Source organism: Trachurus trachurus (assembly GCF_905171665.1).
Source record: "Trachurus trachurus genome assembly, chromosome: 7".
In the NCBI taxonomy this organism is placed as follows: Eukaryota; Metazoa; Chordata; class Actinopteri; order Carangiformes; family Carangidae; genus Trachurus; species Trachurus trachurus.
The window spans coordinates 6095213-6113442 of record NC_139901.1 but is presented as its reverse complement, the minus strand read 5'-3'; the positions used below and the strand labels follow the sequence as shown (position 1 = coordinate 6113442).

The window sequence follows — 18230 nt, the reverse complement described above, 5'->3', positions numbered from 1 at the left end:
CGGCACCGAGCAAAGTTCCAGAGCTGGAGGGAGGCTGCTCGCCGCGCGGCCCAGCACAGGGTGCTGTGTCTGGGGGAGAGGAGCAGGAAGACCGGGGTCTGTAGCCAAGCGGAGCCACGGTGTGGCTGTGCAGTGTGCAGAGCGACCCCGCTCAGGCTGCAGCTGCAGCTGCGGCTGCGTGTCGGGGAGAGGAGCAGGGAGACTTGACGCGGCACCGGTACCGGTAATAACGGCGGCAACACATTCTGTGCTTCTGTACTGTGCTTCTCTGAATCCAGGCGCTGAATTCATGGGTTCGTGTGTCTGTGGCTGGGTAGCTCAGGGCGGTTACAAACTACTTGTAGTTTCTAAGCGGAAAGGGGTGGGGACGAGGCGGGTCGAGTCGGGACGAGGAGGAGCAGGGGAGACGAGGGGATTGGACGAAGGGTACGAGCCAATGCGAGCCTACCGTGACGGATGGATAGCATTGGTCAATTTCTATGCAGGCCTATGGCTGATAGACTGGATGGATTTTTTTGGTTCTTTTTGCTATTCATATTGTGTAGATCGGACTACAGGACCATAATCACCGTATAGGCGATGTTAATAATAATTACCAATCTACCACAGCTTTAAGAACAGCCTACAGTTTTCCTCTGTATTTTTAGAGGAGATGATCTCTTGCCAGTCCGTCCTTTTAATTTCATCCCCGAAATGGATTTGAGACAATACTAACTGTCGAAATTTGAGCACTAATGAAGTAAGTACGTGTACTTATATTACATGACAATGTACTCATGGAAGTGTTGGAATTGAGACACAGCTATGGAGTCTTTGCTGGGACCTTTTGTAATCAGTGATGTTAGTCTCTGGTGAGTCCGTATTTGAAATGATGCGGAGGCGTGAACCGTTTGATCAGACATCCATACATATCAAGACTTTATTTTGAAATTCCTCTGGCCATTCCTCTGAGCCATACTGCTGCCATGTCATATTTCACAAGACAAGTGTGTTGATCATAGTTCTAAAAGTATTTAGTATGAAACTCTAAGTATGAGACAGGTTCACGCTGAAATCCTTCTTTAATGTTAAGTAGGGACTTTTACTCACCCTGAAGTTTCTCCTGTTTTTTCCCCGTTAAGGGTTTTCTGGGAGTTTTCCCTCAGTCGATGTGAGGGTCTTAGTGTAATAATCCTGCCTTGTGCTTGGATATCACTTGGTTCTTCCACACCATGTCTGTCACTGCTTTCAGTCTACTTCAGATGAAGAGGAGAAACTCAGGGTGAGTTGAAGAAAACCTGCCAGTAACCAGGTTAGATTCACTGAATATGCTGCCATAGCAACAGAGTCAATGAACATACGAATCCATTGTTTATGAAATCCCATGTTATCAAATGTAATGACTTGGTTTATTATAAAATAGTGAAAATAATGTATAAAGCTAAATTAAAGTTACTCCCTGTCTGTGTACAAAGGTTTTTCTCAATACATGAGTCCAAATATATAATTTGCGAGATGTTTGTAAATTTGTTGGACAAAAAGCTAGAAAAGAGACTAAAAGGAGATGTATATCTATTGTTGGAGTTAAACTACGGAATGACGCTAACCTGGATCTACAAATGTGTTTTTCGGTTTTCAAAAAAATGGTATGTAGTGAAAATGTTAATGTTTTTTTTGTTAGTTTTTTCTCTGATATTTAACAATATCTTTACTACTACATATTTAAATCATAGACTGGATTTAAATACTGTTAACCTTATTGGTTCTGGTCCTTTTCTGGTTTAGTTTTGCTTTCACGTATGTTTGCTTGTTTGTTTTTCATATAGTAAGAATGCTGGGTAGCTTAATTTCATATGTAGGACAGGCATTAATATATAAGCATTATGCTTCTGCCTGTGCCTTTTCAGTCACTACCTTGTTGATAATGTTTGTAACTATTATGAAATGTTCGTAGCTATTATGTGATGTGACTGAATAAAGAATTTCATCATCATCAAAGCTGAACTGAAGAGATTCCTAGAACTCTGAGTCGACCAACTGCGAGTTTTCACTAAACCTACTCTCTGAAACTGAGCCACCACCCCCACCCCCACCCCCACCCCGTCTGCCTCCACGAGGTTAAAGTGGGATATCTTCATGGAAACTCTCACAGGGCGTTTGATATAATTTTAATACTGATACAAAATCATCCAGTGATAATTCTAAATTATATTCCAGTTTAATCTTTGTAGGTTTTTTTCACAGTTTAGCAAAAATACAGCAGGTTCTCCAGGCAGCCATAAAACAAAACAAAACAATATATATCTATTTTCAAATCTTTAATATTACAAAATAGTAGGAAACCAAATTATGCAGAATGACTTTAGAAAATGAATGCAATTTCAAAGACTTTTTTCCCAAAATCATATCTGGTCAATAAAAGATGTTTGACCAAAATGTACAATCTAAAAATCTTAAATATGTGACAGGAATTAAAAAGAATCTCTGTGTTTCATTCGCTCTTCTGGCTTTATTTTATTATCACATGCCAGAAGAAACCACCTCCTAAATGAAAAAATGAAAAGGGGAATGGATTTGATTTACTTCTAAATGTAAAAACCTACCAAATGAAAGTGGAAAGAAAACCCATGGCGAACGGTCTGGAACTGAGCTCAACTCCAACATGTCTGATAATGAGAGAAAGAGACTGGCATGTGTTACTGAGGGTAAACATCACATCCACTGAAACAGCAGGACCAAATACAAAATCATCAAGTCCCATTCAATCTCATTCAGATACCTTGAATCATAAAGGTGGAGAAGATTCCCAGTTTCCAACCTTAGAGGTCCCATAATCTGTGACATCTAAGTGTCACTGGGCCCTTACAGACATGTTCATACTTTCACAAGCTTCGACAGTTTTCCTGATCCTTTGTTTCTGTGCTGAACATATTGGGAAATGAAACCTATTAGTACCCGTTGTGTGGTCAGAAATGCACACATTCCAATAATAAACTTTTTTTCCCCCCCGTCTAAATCTTCAAATGCCGATTTTCTGTCTGTCTTTGGTGAGTGAGGCTGCTCAGCACTGCAAATAGTGAGGGGACAGATGTGCTTCTTCCTGTTCAAAGCACAGTGCACTGAGTTGAAGTCTCTGTGCTGCAGTAGCATTTTACTGCAAAGAACGCCAAATTACCACAACTTAGTTTTGTATTTAAGTCTTTGACTTAATTGTGGCTTGAAAATATACACCAAGAAGCAGGAACTGAGGTAGCTGATCATTACAAGCTGTTAAGCATCAGTTCCACCTATCATTGTAGCCATTCAATATTAAAAAAGGGGTGTAAAGAAGGGTCCAAATTTAAGAGAAATATGATTTTTGTTTGTGATATTAAAATTAAATATCATTTGCAGAAGTTGGATGTTCAGATAAACTTTTTCTCTCTCTCTCCGTACCGTTCTTACATGCTCCAAAATGCTGATATCCCTGAAGGTACTGCAGCAACCATCTAGTGCACATTCCCCTCCAACATCAGGTGCTCCGAGCTCATCTGGAGGACAGCTCAACAACACAGAAGGGGAAAAAGGAGAAATGTGGAGAAAGGTAGCAAAGAGGCTAGTTTGTGTGAAGAACATGATACAGGCAGTACTGCGACTAAAAAAACAACAACAAAAAACTGATTCTTGGACTCAAGTCTTAGCTGCAGGTGCTGCTCTAAACAATAATGCAAGTTCTCCATTTTCCAACAGCATCCTCACTGTCGAGAGCAAACGACTAACACAAAATGCCACAACGGCTGTGGTGCTGATCAGAGTCTGTGCTGCTGCCAGTGCCGATTTCATTTCATTACTTTGAAGGAGAAAGTTCAATAAGTTGAGAGGTCCCCTCGTGAAGCTACAGAGGTCTGCGAGGAATCCCAAGACAGTTCTGGAGTCTCAAACACCGAGGTCTTTGTCTTCAGAAGTGGTCGGACTTTAGGTGTTTGAAGTGTTCCCATTCTGCAATGCAAGAACTCCGAAGAGAAAAGCAGTGTCAGTGGTTCAGAGCTGCAGTTTCACCGGTCCAAAGGTCAGAAGCGAAAGGGTCTGAGGTCTATGAAGCCCCACATTGGCCCCCCTCCTCTAGATATTAAAACTAGCAGCATCTGAAGTTGTATCTCTTTGATGTACCCTGACAAAAAGTCAAAGTACGTGTGAGGAGCAGGCCAGCATCACTGTTCAGGTACAGACTCAAAATCCAGGTTGTGAGGCAGGGACAGAGAGGATGAAACACATGCATGGCTAGAATGCCCCATAGAACACTGGCAGTGCACAGTCTGTCAAAATCCTTCCTGCTGCACTTTGTTGAACCCCATTAACACTGTTCTTTTCAAAAGTCATGAAGGGGTTGTGGCACTAAAAGTGAGAGTGGCGATGGGTGAAGCAGGACTATAGCTTCATAGAGTTGAAGTCCTTGGACAGAGTCTGCAGGTAAGCATCGTGAATGGCACCGAGGAAGTCTGGGTCGTTCTAGACAAAGAGGAAGGAAAGAAAGGGAATTCATCAACAAACTGCACAAGGGCAATGGTTCAGTTTTCAGTGTCTTTTTTTTTTTTTTTACAAACTGGACCTTATTTCTGGCATAAAATACAGTTGTTTACTCACCCATATAACTTTGGATTCACCAGGAGTCCTACCATATTTACATCCATTCGAGAGCCGCGTATATCCATATAGTTGGAGTCATCAGGGCACCAAAATGCAGCCTCTAAATAACACATTATTTGCCGCGAAACTCATTCATTTCACAAATATTTTGTTATGATTCGCTAGTGCGTTATTTAGAGGCTGCATTTCGTTGCCCCGATCACTTCCACTGTATGGATATACGCGCTCTCGAATGGATTCTAAAGGTTATATGGTTGAGTAAATGACCATATTTTATGCCAGAAATAAGGTCCACGTTGTAAAAAAAAGCACTTCTCTTAAGGATTCAAATTACTATCAGTTCTGACAAAAATATAACTTTTGGAATCCCCATAAATGTTTTCATTACATGCAACTGATTCAATTGAGGCTTGTAATGTATGTATCATTCAGTAAGCCATCATACGCCCTCTACTGGAAACTAAGAACATTACATGAAATTGCTCCCTTGGCCAAAAATGGACCAATGACACAATCTGGTAGAAAACATGAATGACTTTCCAAGTGTTGAATTTAGAAAGAAAGTAATTTTACCTAAATTGTATGATTCAATACTGTAAATAACTAGGAATTAAAAAGATGTAGATTTCATGGGTTTCAATTGGCCACAAGTAGGGCTGCCACAAACGATTATTTTGATAGTCGACTAGTCACCGACTATTTTTTTCGATTAGTCGACTAATCGAATCATACGTAAATTGAATGTAAAACATACAGTTTATCGCACCAGCATGCAGCTGCTCTCATACCATAGCTTTCAGCTTGAAGTGTTTAAGGTATGCTAACTAAAAAATAAAGACAATTAAGATGATAGTTCATTAAACTTTTAATGAAATATGCAGCTTTAACTGTAGCATAAAGTGCAAACAGCTGAGTAAAATAAGGATAAGGCACTGGCCTAAACAACACCAAAATAAATACTTAAAGGTTTTTTAGGTTTTTCTTTCCTTCATTTGTCTCTGGCATTAAACATAGCTACATTTAAATAAAATGAGGTAGACACCTGAAACTAAGGAATTATTCACAATAATAAAGTTTTGGTAGGCCTATCATTCAAATATAACTTGTGCTCACAGTGTAAATAATAGTCGTTCTGTTAAAAAAAAATTGAATAGTTTATAAGACAATCGTCTTGTCTGAAGAAATGTAAATGTTCCTTTTTACTGTCACAGAAGGAGAAACATGGAAAGACTCAAAGTTCTGTGTGAAACTCTGTCAAATGAAAACAAGTGAAACTGAGGTGCAGCTCAAACTCTGCAAGGTGCGGACTGTGATGAGAAGCTACCGAAAAATATTGACGTAGATTTACGCCGGGATAGAAGACTTCCTCGTTAAGATGAGCGCTCATTACGTGACCAGGACCGCTGTGACCAGACACGGTAACGTTCCAATACAAGTCCGCGGTTTTATTTTTAAATGACGAACGGCTGTTTTTCAGTCCGTGATTTAAAACGGTGGAGCGGCGGTACCGCTCCTAGTATCGCTTCTCATTTAAAATGACACACAGAGAGAGAGAGAGAGAGAGGGAGAGAGGGAGGAGCGGTGGCGGTGGCGGTGGTGGCGGCGGCGGGGGGGAGGGACGGTGGGGGGCTACACCGGTGCCGCTTGATGACGGACAAGACAGGTAGAGAGAGAAAAGAGAGAACACGTGTACTACTAACTCACCTTGAGTGAGTGAGTGAGTGAGTGAGTGCTCGTGTGTGTGTGTGGTGGGCGGCTGCAGCGGCGGGTGCGTGTGTGGAAGGTGCCGCAGCAGTTTTGAGAGAAAAACAAAGTTAAAAAAAAAAAAAAAACGACGCATCGACTATTAAATTAGTTGTCGACGATTTTAATAGTCGACGTAGTCGTGACTAGTCGACTAATCGTGGCAGCCCTAGCCACAAGTAGCCACGATGGAGCCAAGTTGCACAATTGGATGTTTACAGTATATGTGATATATTTGTATATAAAAGACTGAGTTTGAAAATTAAAAAATTAGAAAAAAAAAAAAAAATCCAATTTCTTTCTCCCTATTTCCCGGTCTCTCTCCCTCTCTCCGCAGCTGATCAAGTGGTCATACTATGTAATGCCTATAACAGTTCCAGCTCTGAATTATTTTCACTAGTGCGTGTCACTAGTTTAAAATGTGCCTGGGGACACTCATAACACAACATATAATTGAATCTGTTTTGAGATCTTTAACAATTGAAAACATTTAATCTGACAACAACACGGGTTTTGTTGAGTTATACAAAGAGAAGTTTACGGAAGGCGCAGTGTGAGAAAAAAAAAAGAAAAGGTTAACTGCTGGAAAAAGGTAGTTAGCTGAAGTAGTAAACATTTTATTAAAAATTAATTTAATTTAATTCGAGTCTTTCGTCTTTTTTTTATTTTGATGTTAATAGCACGCGTGGCACCCTTGTTGTACCTTAATGAGGTGGATCAGAGTCTCTTGTAGCTGTGTTTTGCTGCAGGGCGCTGGTGGAGATTCTACAGCTCCTACAGAGGTAGAGGACTCGGTGGGGTTGGGGAGAGCCACTGATGATGCTACTGTCGTCGTCTTGTTGGCCTGCTGGAAGGCGCTGGGGGAGAGAAGCACTGAAATCTCAGGACCTGGAACACCAAATGCCGGACTCACAGGGACAGCCTGGGAACAGAAATACAAGGAGGAGTGAGGACAAGAACAAGCGATCTGATAATTATCATCAACAGTAAACATATGACAGAGTTTCTACCCACAACACTTTTTAAGCCCCAGTGGCAGGATGGCCCATCGCCGGCCTGCCAGTGTTTTTTTGTGACAGGCGCCTGACCCTAACCACTGACTGATGGCAGGGCCCTGTAGGTAACATATTCATAAATGGAGTAGTAGAATTTAGGAGGTGTGATTCCATAAGGCCTTGCATTAAAAGTTGGCGGAGCAGAGCCGTGGGCTGAAAATTCATGCAAAACCGCATGAGCAGCTCGCGGCTCTGCTCCGCTGTTCTAAAAACAGCTTGCACCGACAATTAAAGGTAATGAACGTACTTCTAAGACTATAGGGATTATGGCAATGGGCCAATTTTCCAAAACTATCCCTTTAAGATATGTGCGAAAGACAACACTATGATGAGGTTATTGTCTGCAAAAATGGATGCAGAGAAAATCCTTCAACTCACAGACACGGGTTTGATCAGGTTTGGAGGCTGAGAGAAAACATCCATGTCTTTGCTGTGCTGGAGAAGGGGTTTCCCCATGGGCTCCTGGAAACTGTGGGGTGGGACTAGAGCGCTTGGCAAGAAGTTGGGTGCGAGGATGGGTTTGTGCATGTCTGAATTCACCAGGGGCATCGCTGGTTTGAGTGTGCTGAGTATTTCCTGACTCAAGAAGACAGAAGCCGCCGTCGGACCAGGGAGCGCATCACGAGGCTCCGAGCTAGCTGCAGGCGCCACGAGAGGCGAACCTGGGCACCGCGGCTGGGGTTCCGACCTGGGGGTTGAATGGAAAACGGGGCTGGGATGTAGTGCGTAAGGAGCTGGGAGCAGGCCGGGGGCTTGGCGCAGCTGGTTGGACCTGAGGTTCTGTTGGGCTGGAGTGGGATAAGACTGAGTGTGGATGTAGACGGTGGAGGGGTCACTGGGAGCGGTGGCGGTGCTCTGTGCAGGCATGGCAGGTAGAGAGGGATCCTTCGGGAGGGACGACCCGAAGAGCTCCTCAACTGTGATCTGCTTCACCATTGTGTGAGAGGTCTGGTGGGACAAAAGAACAGACATAAAAACTCTGTGGAAATGAACTTTTGATGGAGACAAAACTAATTCTGAAGGTTCATTAATAATTCACTGTTCAAGTCATTCACCAAGTCAAAATTAAATGTAAAGATTTTTCTATCAACAGAATCCTGTTGGGTTTATAACTGTTGGTTACTCACAGTTTTCTCAAACTTTTTATGGAAAGTAATTAATCAATTAAAAAAAAATCATAAGTAATTGAATGCATCCAACTGGAATCAACAAGATCCCTTTTCAATGGGGCATTAAAATAATGAGGTTCTCAACTAATTGGGTTTTTGTTTTCCACCCAACTAATAAATGGATCCAAAACATAAACATAACACATATACCTACTGAAACCTAACACAAAAGTAGACTTCTAAATCTGTAAAATAAAATGTTTGTTTGCATCTTTGATCCTGAAACTGGGACCAACTACTGGCAGCACTCAGCTCTTCCTCACTGTGGTAGTAAATATGTGTTTGGAAGGTTGCGTGTTTTTCTCTCTGGCTCGGTGCTGCTTGCACAAAATGAATCGGAGAATGAAACGGAGAGTTCATTAAAATGTCAATAATATCAGATTTGGTTATCAGTAGTTTTTCAAATAATACACAAAGACACCTGTGGAAGAAAACTACTTTTACAGACAGAGTGCTCAAACTTTAGGGGCTCTAAAGTAACTGGACAGACAGTGGTGAAGGCAGTCAACAACACTTCCCTGCAGCTACTGTTTAAATATGATGCTCTGATGCGTCCAGGCCTTATAGATGGAATACACCTAACTGGCTTTTCAAAAATGGTTGGTGTGTTTTTATTCTAATGATTACAAATGAGACATTGCCGCTTTAACTGACTTGCAGTGCGTTTTGTAGTATGATGGTGAAATCTGTCATGATGTTGGTTTACCCTCTCTTTAGAAACATGAGCACTCAAGGAAGACCCTGTGGTGGTCAAAACCGTTTGCCTTGTTCTTTGGGCATTATTAAAAAAAAGATGTCTTTCCTCACAATTTGCCCTACCTACGCTAATGTAATAAAAGGCAATTTAGTCTCATGTCCTGTTTGTCAAAATAAACACCTGGAATAAAAGCTTGTCCCCTTCTCTTTGCCCGCTGCAGCGGTGTGTGTGTGAGTCAGCAGAATAAACAGTCATGTATATACCTTTTCAGGTGTGTTGGTGTGTTCTGTCGCGTTGACAGCTGCTTTCAGATTGGACTCCGTCGTCCCGTTCATTTCACCTGACTGAGCCTGCCACATTCATCATCCCCAAGCACGCACACACACACACATACACACAAGGTATTGGAAATGTATTAATTTCTGGGAAACAGCCAGAATAAAGACAGAGATTGAAAACAGGCAATGTAGAGCCCTGGGTCTCGGGCTGTGATCTAAACTCAGGGTTGTTGTTTCTTTTATGGATAAATCCAAGATGACCTAATTGTGATCTTGTAATTGATTGCTTTGTATAGGCAAGAAACACCTAAATAATGGTACAAAAATACTTGGGTGAACAAATATGCTTTGCCTTTTAAAAACCTAGGTGAAGTCATGTTTGCATCTGTGGCTGTGTATTTGTTTCCTCACTCTTTGATATTCTTCCTTGGCCTTGCTCAGCAGTTCCAGGATGTCAATGGGCTGTGGCTCCGCGATGCCATTTGTCCTCCCTGGCTCCGCCCTCTCTGGTGACCCTCTCTGGGCGTGGTCTGCTTCTAGTTTTACAATCCTACGGGAGAGTGAGAGCTTGACACATTTGTCTACACACCCAAGTGTTATGTGTTAGATGTGTATTGATGAAAGTAGAGCTGCCTTTGGATGAGTGTCGTCTTTTACACCCTTTAGGTGTTGGCTTCAAACACAAAAGAGATGAGTCCAACTACTTACTTGACCATCAGCTGAGCAATGCGTTGACAGTCCCTTTTGTCGTAGAACCAAATACTGTAGATACCCACTGCAAGAAAACAAAAACTGTATGTTACATCGTCTACACTGGCCAAAGAACAGAACCAGCAGCATTATATAACACATTGAAATATTAGAACCACCCAAAATAGTCTTAGTACTCAACTTAGCCTCAACTTTTCCAGATGTCTCAATGATGATGTAATGATGTAATGTATATATAGTAGTGACGAATTGGATTCGGCTCCCACCACATACGACTAAGATTGAAAATAAATGGAGATTCAAAAAGAAAATAAAAGAGCCCATTATTCGTAAAGAACTTATATTTTTCTAGTTTAAAGCTTTATGTAATGTTTTGAAAGTCAAAGTTGTTTTGTATTTGTAAAATCATTTGGATTGTTATTTTTTATTTTATTTCATTTTTTTTTATTAATTCAATTCTGTAATTTTATTGTATTATGTTTTGATTGTCATGTATGAGTGTCTGGACCCCAGGAAGTGTAATGTATTTCCCCTATTGTCTAAGTTTGTGTAATAAACCTTTAAAAAGCTCTGTAACATTTGAAGACAGCAACACGGCAGCTTCTCAGTTATAAGCTGTTAGTTTTGCATTGCTTGTGTGTCATTTGTATGTGTGAAGAAACACTGGCATGTTCAAGGTCCCTGAAGCATCTATGGTAACCCAGCAACCTGAGTGTTGCTGTGGCATCTGGTGCGACCAAGGGGAATACGGAGAGGTGTAAACAGGTAGAGTTGTAGAGGTAGAGCTTTTCTTCAGAATGCTCTCTAACTCCGGGAGTTCACCAGCAGACAAATTAAAAGTTATCTTTATCTTCCTGTGGAAATCATCCTGGCAGTTTCCGTCGTTGCTCTTCAATCAAGCGTCCATCCTGCTCCTGATGCAGCCTTCATCGTTACGTCTCGGCTTTTCCTAATTCGCAACACGGGGGAAGTAGGTCCTTGAAGCCTCCTGAAGATATTCTCTCTCAACATTGGAAACCTGGATAACAAACTAACGCTGACTGGAGTGTGTTTGACCAATTGGTTTCTGGGAAGAAGCAAATGATCTGCAGCAGATAAGTGACATTACAAGCCAATGGAATAAACGCCAGGAAAGGAAACTACTGGGAAGAATTTACTCTTAACAGGCTTAAAGAGGCTTCTCCAACACACCCTGAGGATACTGTTAACCGTTGTTTTGCTATTTCTCTCGGTTCGACCCACCACTCTGAGGAATTAAAGATGTCGACGACGGCACTTTGACTTGAGCTGAAACTGCATTGGAAGCTGCTCTGTCCTGGATACAAATAAGAAATCATGTCTTCGATACCAGCCAAGCTGACTGGCAAACCAAGTCCAAAAGCAGAGCCGTCTACTCTGACATTGACCCTCGCCATGTTATTTTTCCTGATAAGCAAACAAATGGGAAAACATTCTAATTCCTTAATTGTTGCCTTGATGAAACTGGTGTTCAGACTTCTGATGGATTACGTCAGTGGTGGTGCTGTCACTTATTTTCTCAAGATCTGAGGACTTTCATCGCTCCTTTCTTTTCACCTTTCTTCATGTTGAATTCATTTCAAAAGACTTATCTGACTGCAAAATTAGCTTGCGGAAAAAGGTTTTAGAATTATAGAAGTAATCAGATTCAACAAGCTAACGCACAGGGGGGTTTTTTCCGTTGATTTTGCTCCGATGCAAAATGATACCTTCTGTAGTGAAACCGAGCTGATACTGCTGAAATCTGGAGGGAGCGTGAGGTCATGAGTGCAAAAGGCTCCTCAGAGGAGCTTTTCTTACTCAATGCGTCTCCAAGACATTGTAGCGGCTTCAAGAGGACGGGAAAAGAGTTCCAGAGGACCCTGAGGAGCTGTTTGCTCAGCCTATTCAGAGGTACCAATTTCACCTAATATATGTGTGATAGAGAAGGTCAAAGCCATGGAATTGGTGCTTTCAATCACGTGAACAATGAATATGTTGTTTTATAAAAAAATCTTCTGTACCACAAATGTACGTAGCTTATAGAGCTATTATGTTGCTTTTAAATCTATTTCCCACTGACATTAGGGACATCTCTGGGACTGAGTATTGTCAGCGATTTCCTGAATAGGTTCATAAAGTTCAGATTCAATATACCAAAGAGATATTTCATTACAATTTCAATTTTGCTTTGCTATGACTGAGATTCTTAAAGAACTAATGCAGTACATTGTTCATCTAAACTGGTACATTGAAAAATTTCAATAATTTTTACTAACAGTATATACTATATCTTTTTTTATTTAAAACTAATGCACAAGCAATTCACAGTGTGAGGCTGTGTCAGAGCAGTAAAGTGAAACATACAACCAGGAGATTACCTGAGTTGAGGGGAACTACACATGTGGTTACTGTCAGTTTAATAACAGAAATGATTTTTTGAACTCCAGTCATAATGCACAGCATTTGAAGTTTGACCTACTAACCTCTGACCTGGATGATCAAATCAACTTTTATTTTTATAGCACTTTTCATACATTAGGTAGCACAAAGTGCCTCACAACAACAACAACAAAAAAAACCCCATAAACGACAAAGAAAAACCATGAACCCAAACCTCCCACCCCCACAAATGATATAATCTCCGACCGCTGCACGGCTCATTCTGATAATAACGATTCCACTTCGGCAATCGGGTCCATTTGTAGTGCAACTAGCCGGAGCTTTAGTAAGTCCAGGTTGAGGAGAGGAAGCCTGTGGAAGCTGAACTTTGTCCAGCTGCTCATTTTGTTCTGACAAGTCGGAAACACGCAGAAACAAACCATAGCATTAGTAGTAGCAACTTTCAGGTAAACAAGCCGCGCCATCGGAGATGATGTCATCCAGGTCAGAGGTTAGTAGGTCAACCTGCAGACCCCGGATGTTGATAACAGCTAACCCCAGACTCAGAGGGGAATAGCACTAGCGTATCATTACAAAATATTGGTGAAATGAACGAGCTTCGCGTGGATAATGTGTTATTTAGAGGCTGCATTCCGCTGCTCTGTAGACTCACATTATATGGATATACGCGGCTCTCGGCCGGATCTAATTTCGTCGGAAGGACTTGTAATGACACCAAAGTTGTCTGGGTGAGAAAATGATCGTATTTTATGCTAGAAATAAGGTCCAGATTGTAAAAAACGGCAATTCCCCTTTAACACACAGATGGACGGACAGACAGAGAGACATAGACAGATGCTCCTTGCATCAATAGGCCTGGAGTTGAAGCACATCGTATTTGCACTATGGTGTTTTATTGGTCTCACAAAAAAGTTAAGAACTGGATCAGAACACTGAATAGGTCTCTTAAGCACATGTAAATGTGTACGATATCTAATATCTTAGCACTTCTACCCCCACAAAATACTCACAGTTGCCATTTCTGTAGAGCAGGAAGGGATCCTGCAGCTGGAACTCCAGGTCTTTGTTGATGGGCTCCACCAGATTCTCTGTGCTCAGTCTGTTCATGATGGTGAAGCCATGGCGAGGGGAGGCAGACCTTGGATAACAAAGAAGAGAAATACTACAATTATTATCTGACAGGACAAAATGGAAAGCATCACCTTCCTCAATCATACTTTTCATCAACAAAGTGAAAGTTTTCAATATTCAATTCAAATGACTGAACAGGAAATGTTTCGTGGCGTCTTTACTTAAGGTGGGACACTACAGGTGAATAGTGTAAAAAAAAACATTGCTGGAGTTGTTGGATTGTGTATTTGGTGAGTTTGATGAGGGTTTGTTGAGCAGCTTGCGTCTCTGCCCCGTGGATCTCAAAACAACATGCACCAATAATTCAAGGTAATGAGCCTACTCCTATGACTATATGGATTATAGCCATACGTGAATTTGCCAAAATGTTGGAACCATCTCTTGAAAGCTGAGGTAGGCAGGATTTGTTCTGAAAACAAGCCTACAGCTCCCGGTCTCTATGACCAATCAAATCTATCCTGGTCTGGGGGTTCCTGGTCGGTCCTAACAAATTGGTAGGACATAATAGAGCCTCCCAACAGAGTAGGGCCAGCCCCTCAACCAATCAGGAACCCCCAGACCAGGATATATTTGATTGTTCAAAGGTACGGGGAGCTGTAGGCTTTTCAGGCTGCTGCATACAGAGAATAGAGAATCACTCAGTACGTTTACATGCAGAGCTTAATCGAGCTATGCTCAAAATTCGATTTTGGCCTCTAGTCGGACTTCTGTCTGATCGCCCCAACCACACAAACCTTTCCTTACTGATAGCTGAATAGGAAAACACAATTTTCTCAAGAAGAAAAAGTTTATATTGTAATTTTAAAATAAATTCTGCCTACCCCAGCTTTATGGAAGCAAATAAATAGGTCAAAACCTCATAATTGGTCAGTACATGAAGAAACTATGTAATTGCTGTACTGTTAACAAATATCTAAAGCATTCACAACTTATGGAAATACACAATCTGGTGGAGTGTGATGCAGAGCCATTGTTTGCACCAGGCTGTGCGGAGAGGAGAGGCCGTTAAAGCCTGGTTTAGGTTTACAGACGCGTCTGTATCGTTTGTTTACAAACGCTGCGGCCTGCACGTGCGCTGAATACGTCAAATGACAGCGCAAAGAGACGCAACGCTGAACAAGGGAACAACATTCAAAAAGGTGATTATGTGCTTACCTGGCGTAAACAAACAACGTGCCCTCTATTTCGGTCTTCTCCTGAAATGAAAAGTAACATTGTGCGTCAGAAACGACGGCAGCTGAGCCGAATATTTGCCGAATAAAGGCAACGGACGCTGACTGTAGTCGCTGCCAGCTAGCCTGTGTTAGCTAAGGTAAGCTAACGTTCATTTTATAACCAACAAGTTAGTGAAACACATGCAGGCTGACACTCGTATCAAAATGGTGTTTACGTGAAAGTGTGCGGATACGTCACGGCCTGATAAATACTAACTTGTTTTTAATTTGTGTTTTTTGTTGTTTGTTGTTTTCGTTGAGCTAGCATTAGCATGCTAAGAGAAGCCATGAAGCCGTTTTTAGGCCTCGAGACTCTTACCCATTCGTTGGCTTTGGAGTTGAAGTTGTAGAGCGCCACTTGGCCAGTGACGTCCAGCAGTTTGTTTATGTACGGGTCTTGTCTCTGTAGAGCTGCTAGGCTCATCATGTGGCCAGCATTTACGGTCTCCATCTTGGATGTGATTGTTGCTTCCTCACGCTCGTGCATCTGCAAAACACTCAAAACTTCCGCTGTCCCCGGAAATGGTGGCTAGGCTGTCATCGGATTTATGGTAAATTGAAACCATATCATCGCCACCTCCTGGTGAATTACAGGACCAATAACATTTTTCACATTAATCCTGACATCCTGTGTCCTTTAGGGTAAAAAGAAACAAGGTAGCATGCCGTCATTATTTATAAAAACATGTTGAAAGGGCCTTATCATTCTAACTGAGTCTCAGCTACAGTATCAGCTAGCTCAGCTATCAGTGGTAAAATACACGTGCAGTCTCTTTTTGATTGCAGCTAGCAGTTTTGGGGATGAATATTTTCCACAGGTGATGAACCTAGTTTGGTAAAATGAGATAAAATAATCCTTTATTCGTCATTTGATGGAGAAATTAACAAAAGCACGTCGAGATATGTAGCCTAACCTATATATTTTTTTCTTGTTTTAAAACAAGAAGTTGCTATTTTTATGCTGTGGTCAAATGATTTAAGACCTTTATATTTAAAGCTTTAAAAAAGCTAAAATAAAAAATAAAAAAAAGATCATATTGAAGCCTAAAAGCGTTTTACTCTGCATGTGTTACAGATCAGTACATTCAGCAGAACCATTGGTTGCACTGTAAATAATACAACATTTTGTTGACATAAAAAAAGGACTTTTGAATACTTATGTTTTGTTTTTTTTTAAGTTAAATTCTAGTCTCAAAGAAAATGACTGGAGAATTTCCACTTTACCACAATTATACAAAATGTAAAGAACTCGCAAGGGAAAAAAAACATTATTATCAGATAAAACATAGATACAAATACATGCAATTGATTTGGTCAAGTGATGTTACAGCTGTCTGCATCACCTGCCTCTGTTGGAGGAATATTGGAACAGGGATTATGATGGGAGGATTACGCCCTACCATGAAACTGTTATCCTCAACACAGGCGCAGGTAATCCAATCACTGGTAACCTTCCAGCACAGCTCCGACAACTCATTTCCTCTCAAATCGCAGTGAAGCGAGGGCAGAAACCGGTGCTATGAAGCCCCTGAGAAGAGCCAGGTGACAGAATGCCGTTCATTATAAGGGGAAGACCCCTGAGGGGTAAGTCCAAACTCTTTAGTGGTTTAACCGGGGGAATGGGATGAGGGCTTTGTGTTTATCCTCCCAACCCAAAATGGTCCTAGCAGGACAGAGAAGCATGCAATAGATTCCGCCAGCTAGCTATATTTAGTTAGTTTTGCACTTTCTCTATTGTATTGCAAGCATTTCAGCCCTGGGATGGACTGGAGACCGGTTTGGGGTTTATGCTGCTCTGCCTTCACCTTGTGTCAGCCGGGATTGGCTCTAGCCCCCGGTGATTCTGCCTGGATAATCAGTATAAACAATGTATGGATGGATATAGTGACTTAGAGACTGTGTCATGGCAGCAAGTTGACACTGAGCTGTGGACAGATGAGCTATGCAATAAGCGTTACCAGGGATAGTTGTAACATTGGTCAGTTATAATGCTTCCAATTTCTCCAGCCAGGAACAAGTTAGGGAGCACCTGATCCCCTCTGCTCAGAAACAAAGTAGCCAAAGTCATTTCTGTAGAGCTTTAAACAGTTAAATGTCATGTTTACCATGAGTCTGCAGATATTCCTATGTTTTTTGTTGTAAATTACGCTATAGTCCATGACTAGAGTAACCCTAATGAACACGCTTTGGGCACTGCCGTTCTGTGTTTATCACTGTGCCACAAGGTGCTTCATTCACACAAATGCTAGGGTTATGTAACCCTGTTTTCTGGAGCTGGTAGCATCCTCAGGGTTGTGGGTAATGCAGGTTACCAAGGGTGTTCCAAAATTATTATATTATAACTGACAGACCTTAACCTTTACCTGGAACTAACATGAACTGGCAGTAAAAATATGTTTTAACTAAATATTTTAAATACTGCACTCATAAACTGACAATTAAACGATGGACTAAATTAGATAATGAATCAAACACTACTGCACAATCTAAAATCCTAGGATAATAGGCAATGTAACTATAATTTCATATAGGCTACTAATAGATAATCAGTGGGCTAGTAGCCTATCAACAATAATAAAAGGGTATAATTAATAAGTGTAGAATTGTTTTTACAGTTTTCCCTCCCACAAGATCAAATGAAAACATGTCAAGCCAAATCATGTTTGAGCTCATATTCAGAGATTAGCTGTTTGAAAGTTTCAGCAACAGGTGCATTTAGACCAGAGTTTGTGGACTGCGATTCCAGTAGCTAAAGAGACTCTAGATCCCTGTCCACCCCTCCGTCCATCCCTCCGTCCACCCCTCCGTCCATCCCCAGCCACACAGACTCACAGCCATTGACAGCGGTGGATTGACTGCCGCTGTCAGCGCGTCCACTCGGATCCGCCGTGAATCTGCAGGCAGACACCCGGATGTGGCAAAAATGTTTGGCGCTCCTGGGTCTGCGCTGGGGAAACCTCTCACATTTCAGGTCAAAACCACGGTTTCCCAACGATGAGTTGAATTTGAAACGGATTCTTTCGATGTTGACTCGAGGATGCAAGAGGCAGATGAACAGTCTGAAGGTAAAATGGTGCGCGGAGCTGCAGGAGCGGAGTTGGAGGAGCGCTCCATGCTTAATTCTCTGAAACGACGGCCTGAGTCGCGTCTGCCTCTCAGATGCAGTTAACGTTGTCAGCGCCTGTTGGAGGCTGCATGGATGTAGGTTAGTCACAGCAGTCCACAGG

The 18230-nt window shown here is 41.7% G+C and overlaps 2 protein-coding genes across 2 annotated transcripts in view; one reads left to right on the top strand and one right to left on the bottom strand.

Annotated features, from left to right (window-relative positions):
- Positions 1-2302: 2302 nt before the first annotated feature.
- On the bottom strand, positions 2303-15495 carry dcp1a (decapping mRNA 1A). The gene is made up of 9 exons (XM_083974794.1): positions 15323-15495; positions 14945-14985; positions 13669-13796; positions 10256-10322; positions 9959-10097; positions 9533-9619; positions 7782-8351; positions 7052-7270; positions 2303-4467 (listed from the first exon to the last, which is right to left on the bottom strand). The coding sequence occupies exons 1-9, from the start codon at positions 15488-15490 to the stop codon at positions 4387-4389; spliced, it is 1500 nt and encodes a 499-aa protein (XP_083830920.1). The 5' UTR covers positions 15491-15495; the 3' UTR covers positions 2303-4386.
- A 2428-nt stretch (positions 15496-17923) lies between these two features.
- The window catches only part of cacna1db (calcium channel, voltage-dependent, L type, alpha 1D subunit, b), a gene marked incomplete at its 3' end in the record, with an annotated part of 73089 nt that continues 72782 nt past the window's right edge, over positions 17924-18230 (top strand). Inside the window, exon 1 of the mRNA XM_083975718.1 lies at positions 17924-18068. Coding sequence (XP_083831844.1) covers positions 18041-18068 — 28 coding nt within the window. The 5' untranslated portion in view covers positions 17924-18040. The remainder of the gene's footprint in view (positions 18069-18230) is intronic.

Excerpts from the sequence above, each read along its gene's own strand:
- dcp1a (XM_083974794.1), bottom strand. The coding sequence starts at position 15,490 with ATGCACGAGCGTGAGGAAGCAACAATCACATCCAAGATGGAGACCGTA. Across the intron at positions 10,098-10,255 it reads ATTGCTCAGCTGATGGTCAA|GATTGTAAAACTAGAAGCAG; the intron begins GTAAGTAGTTGG and ends ACTCTCCCGTAG. Across the intron at positions 9,620-9,958 it reads CCAAGGAAGAATATCAAAGA|GCTCAGTCAGGTGAAATGAA; the intron begins GTGAGGAAACAA and ends TGAATGTGGCAG.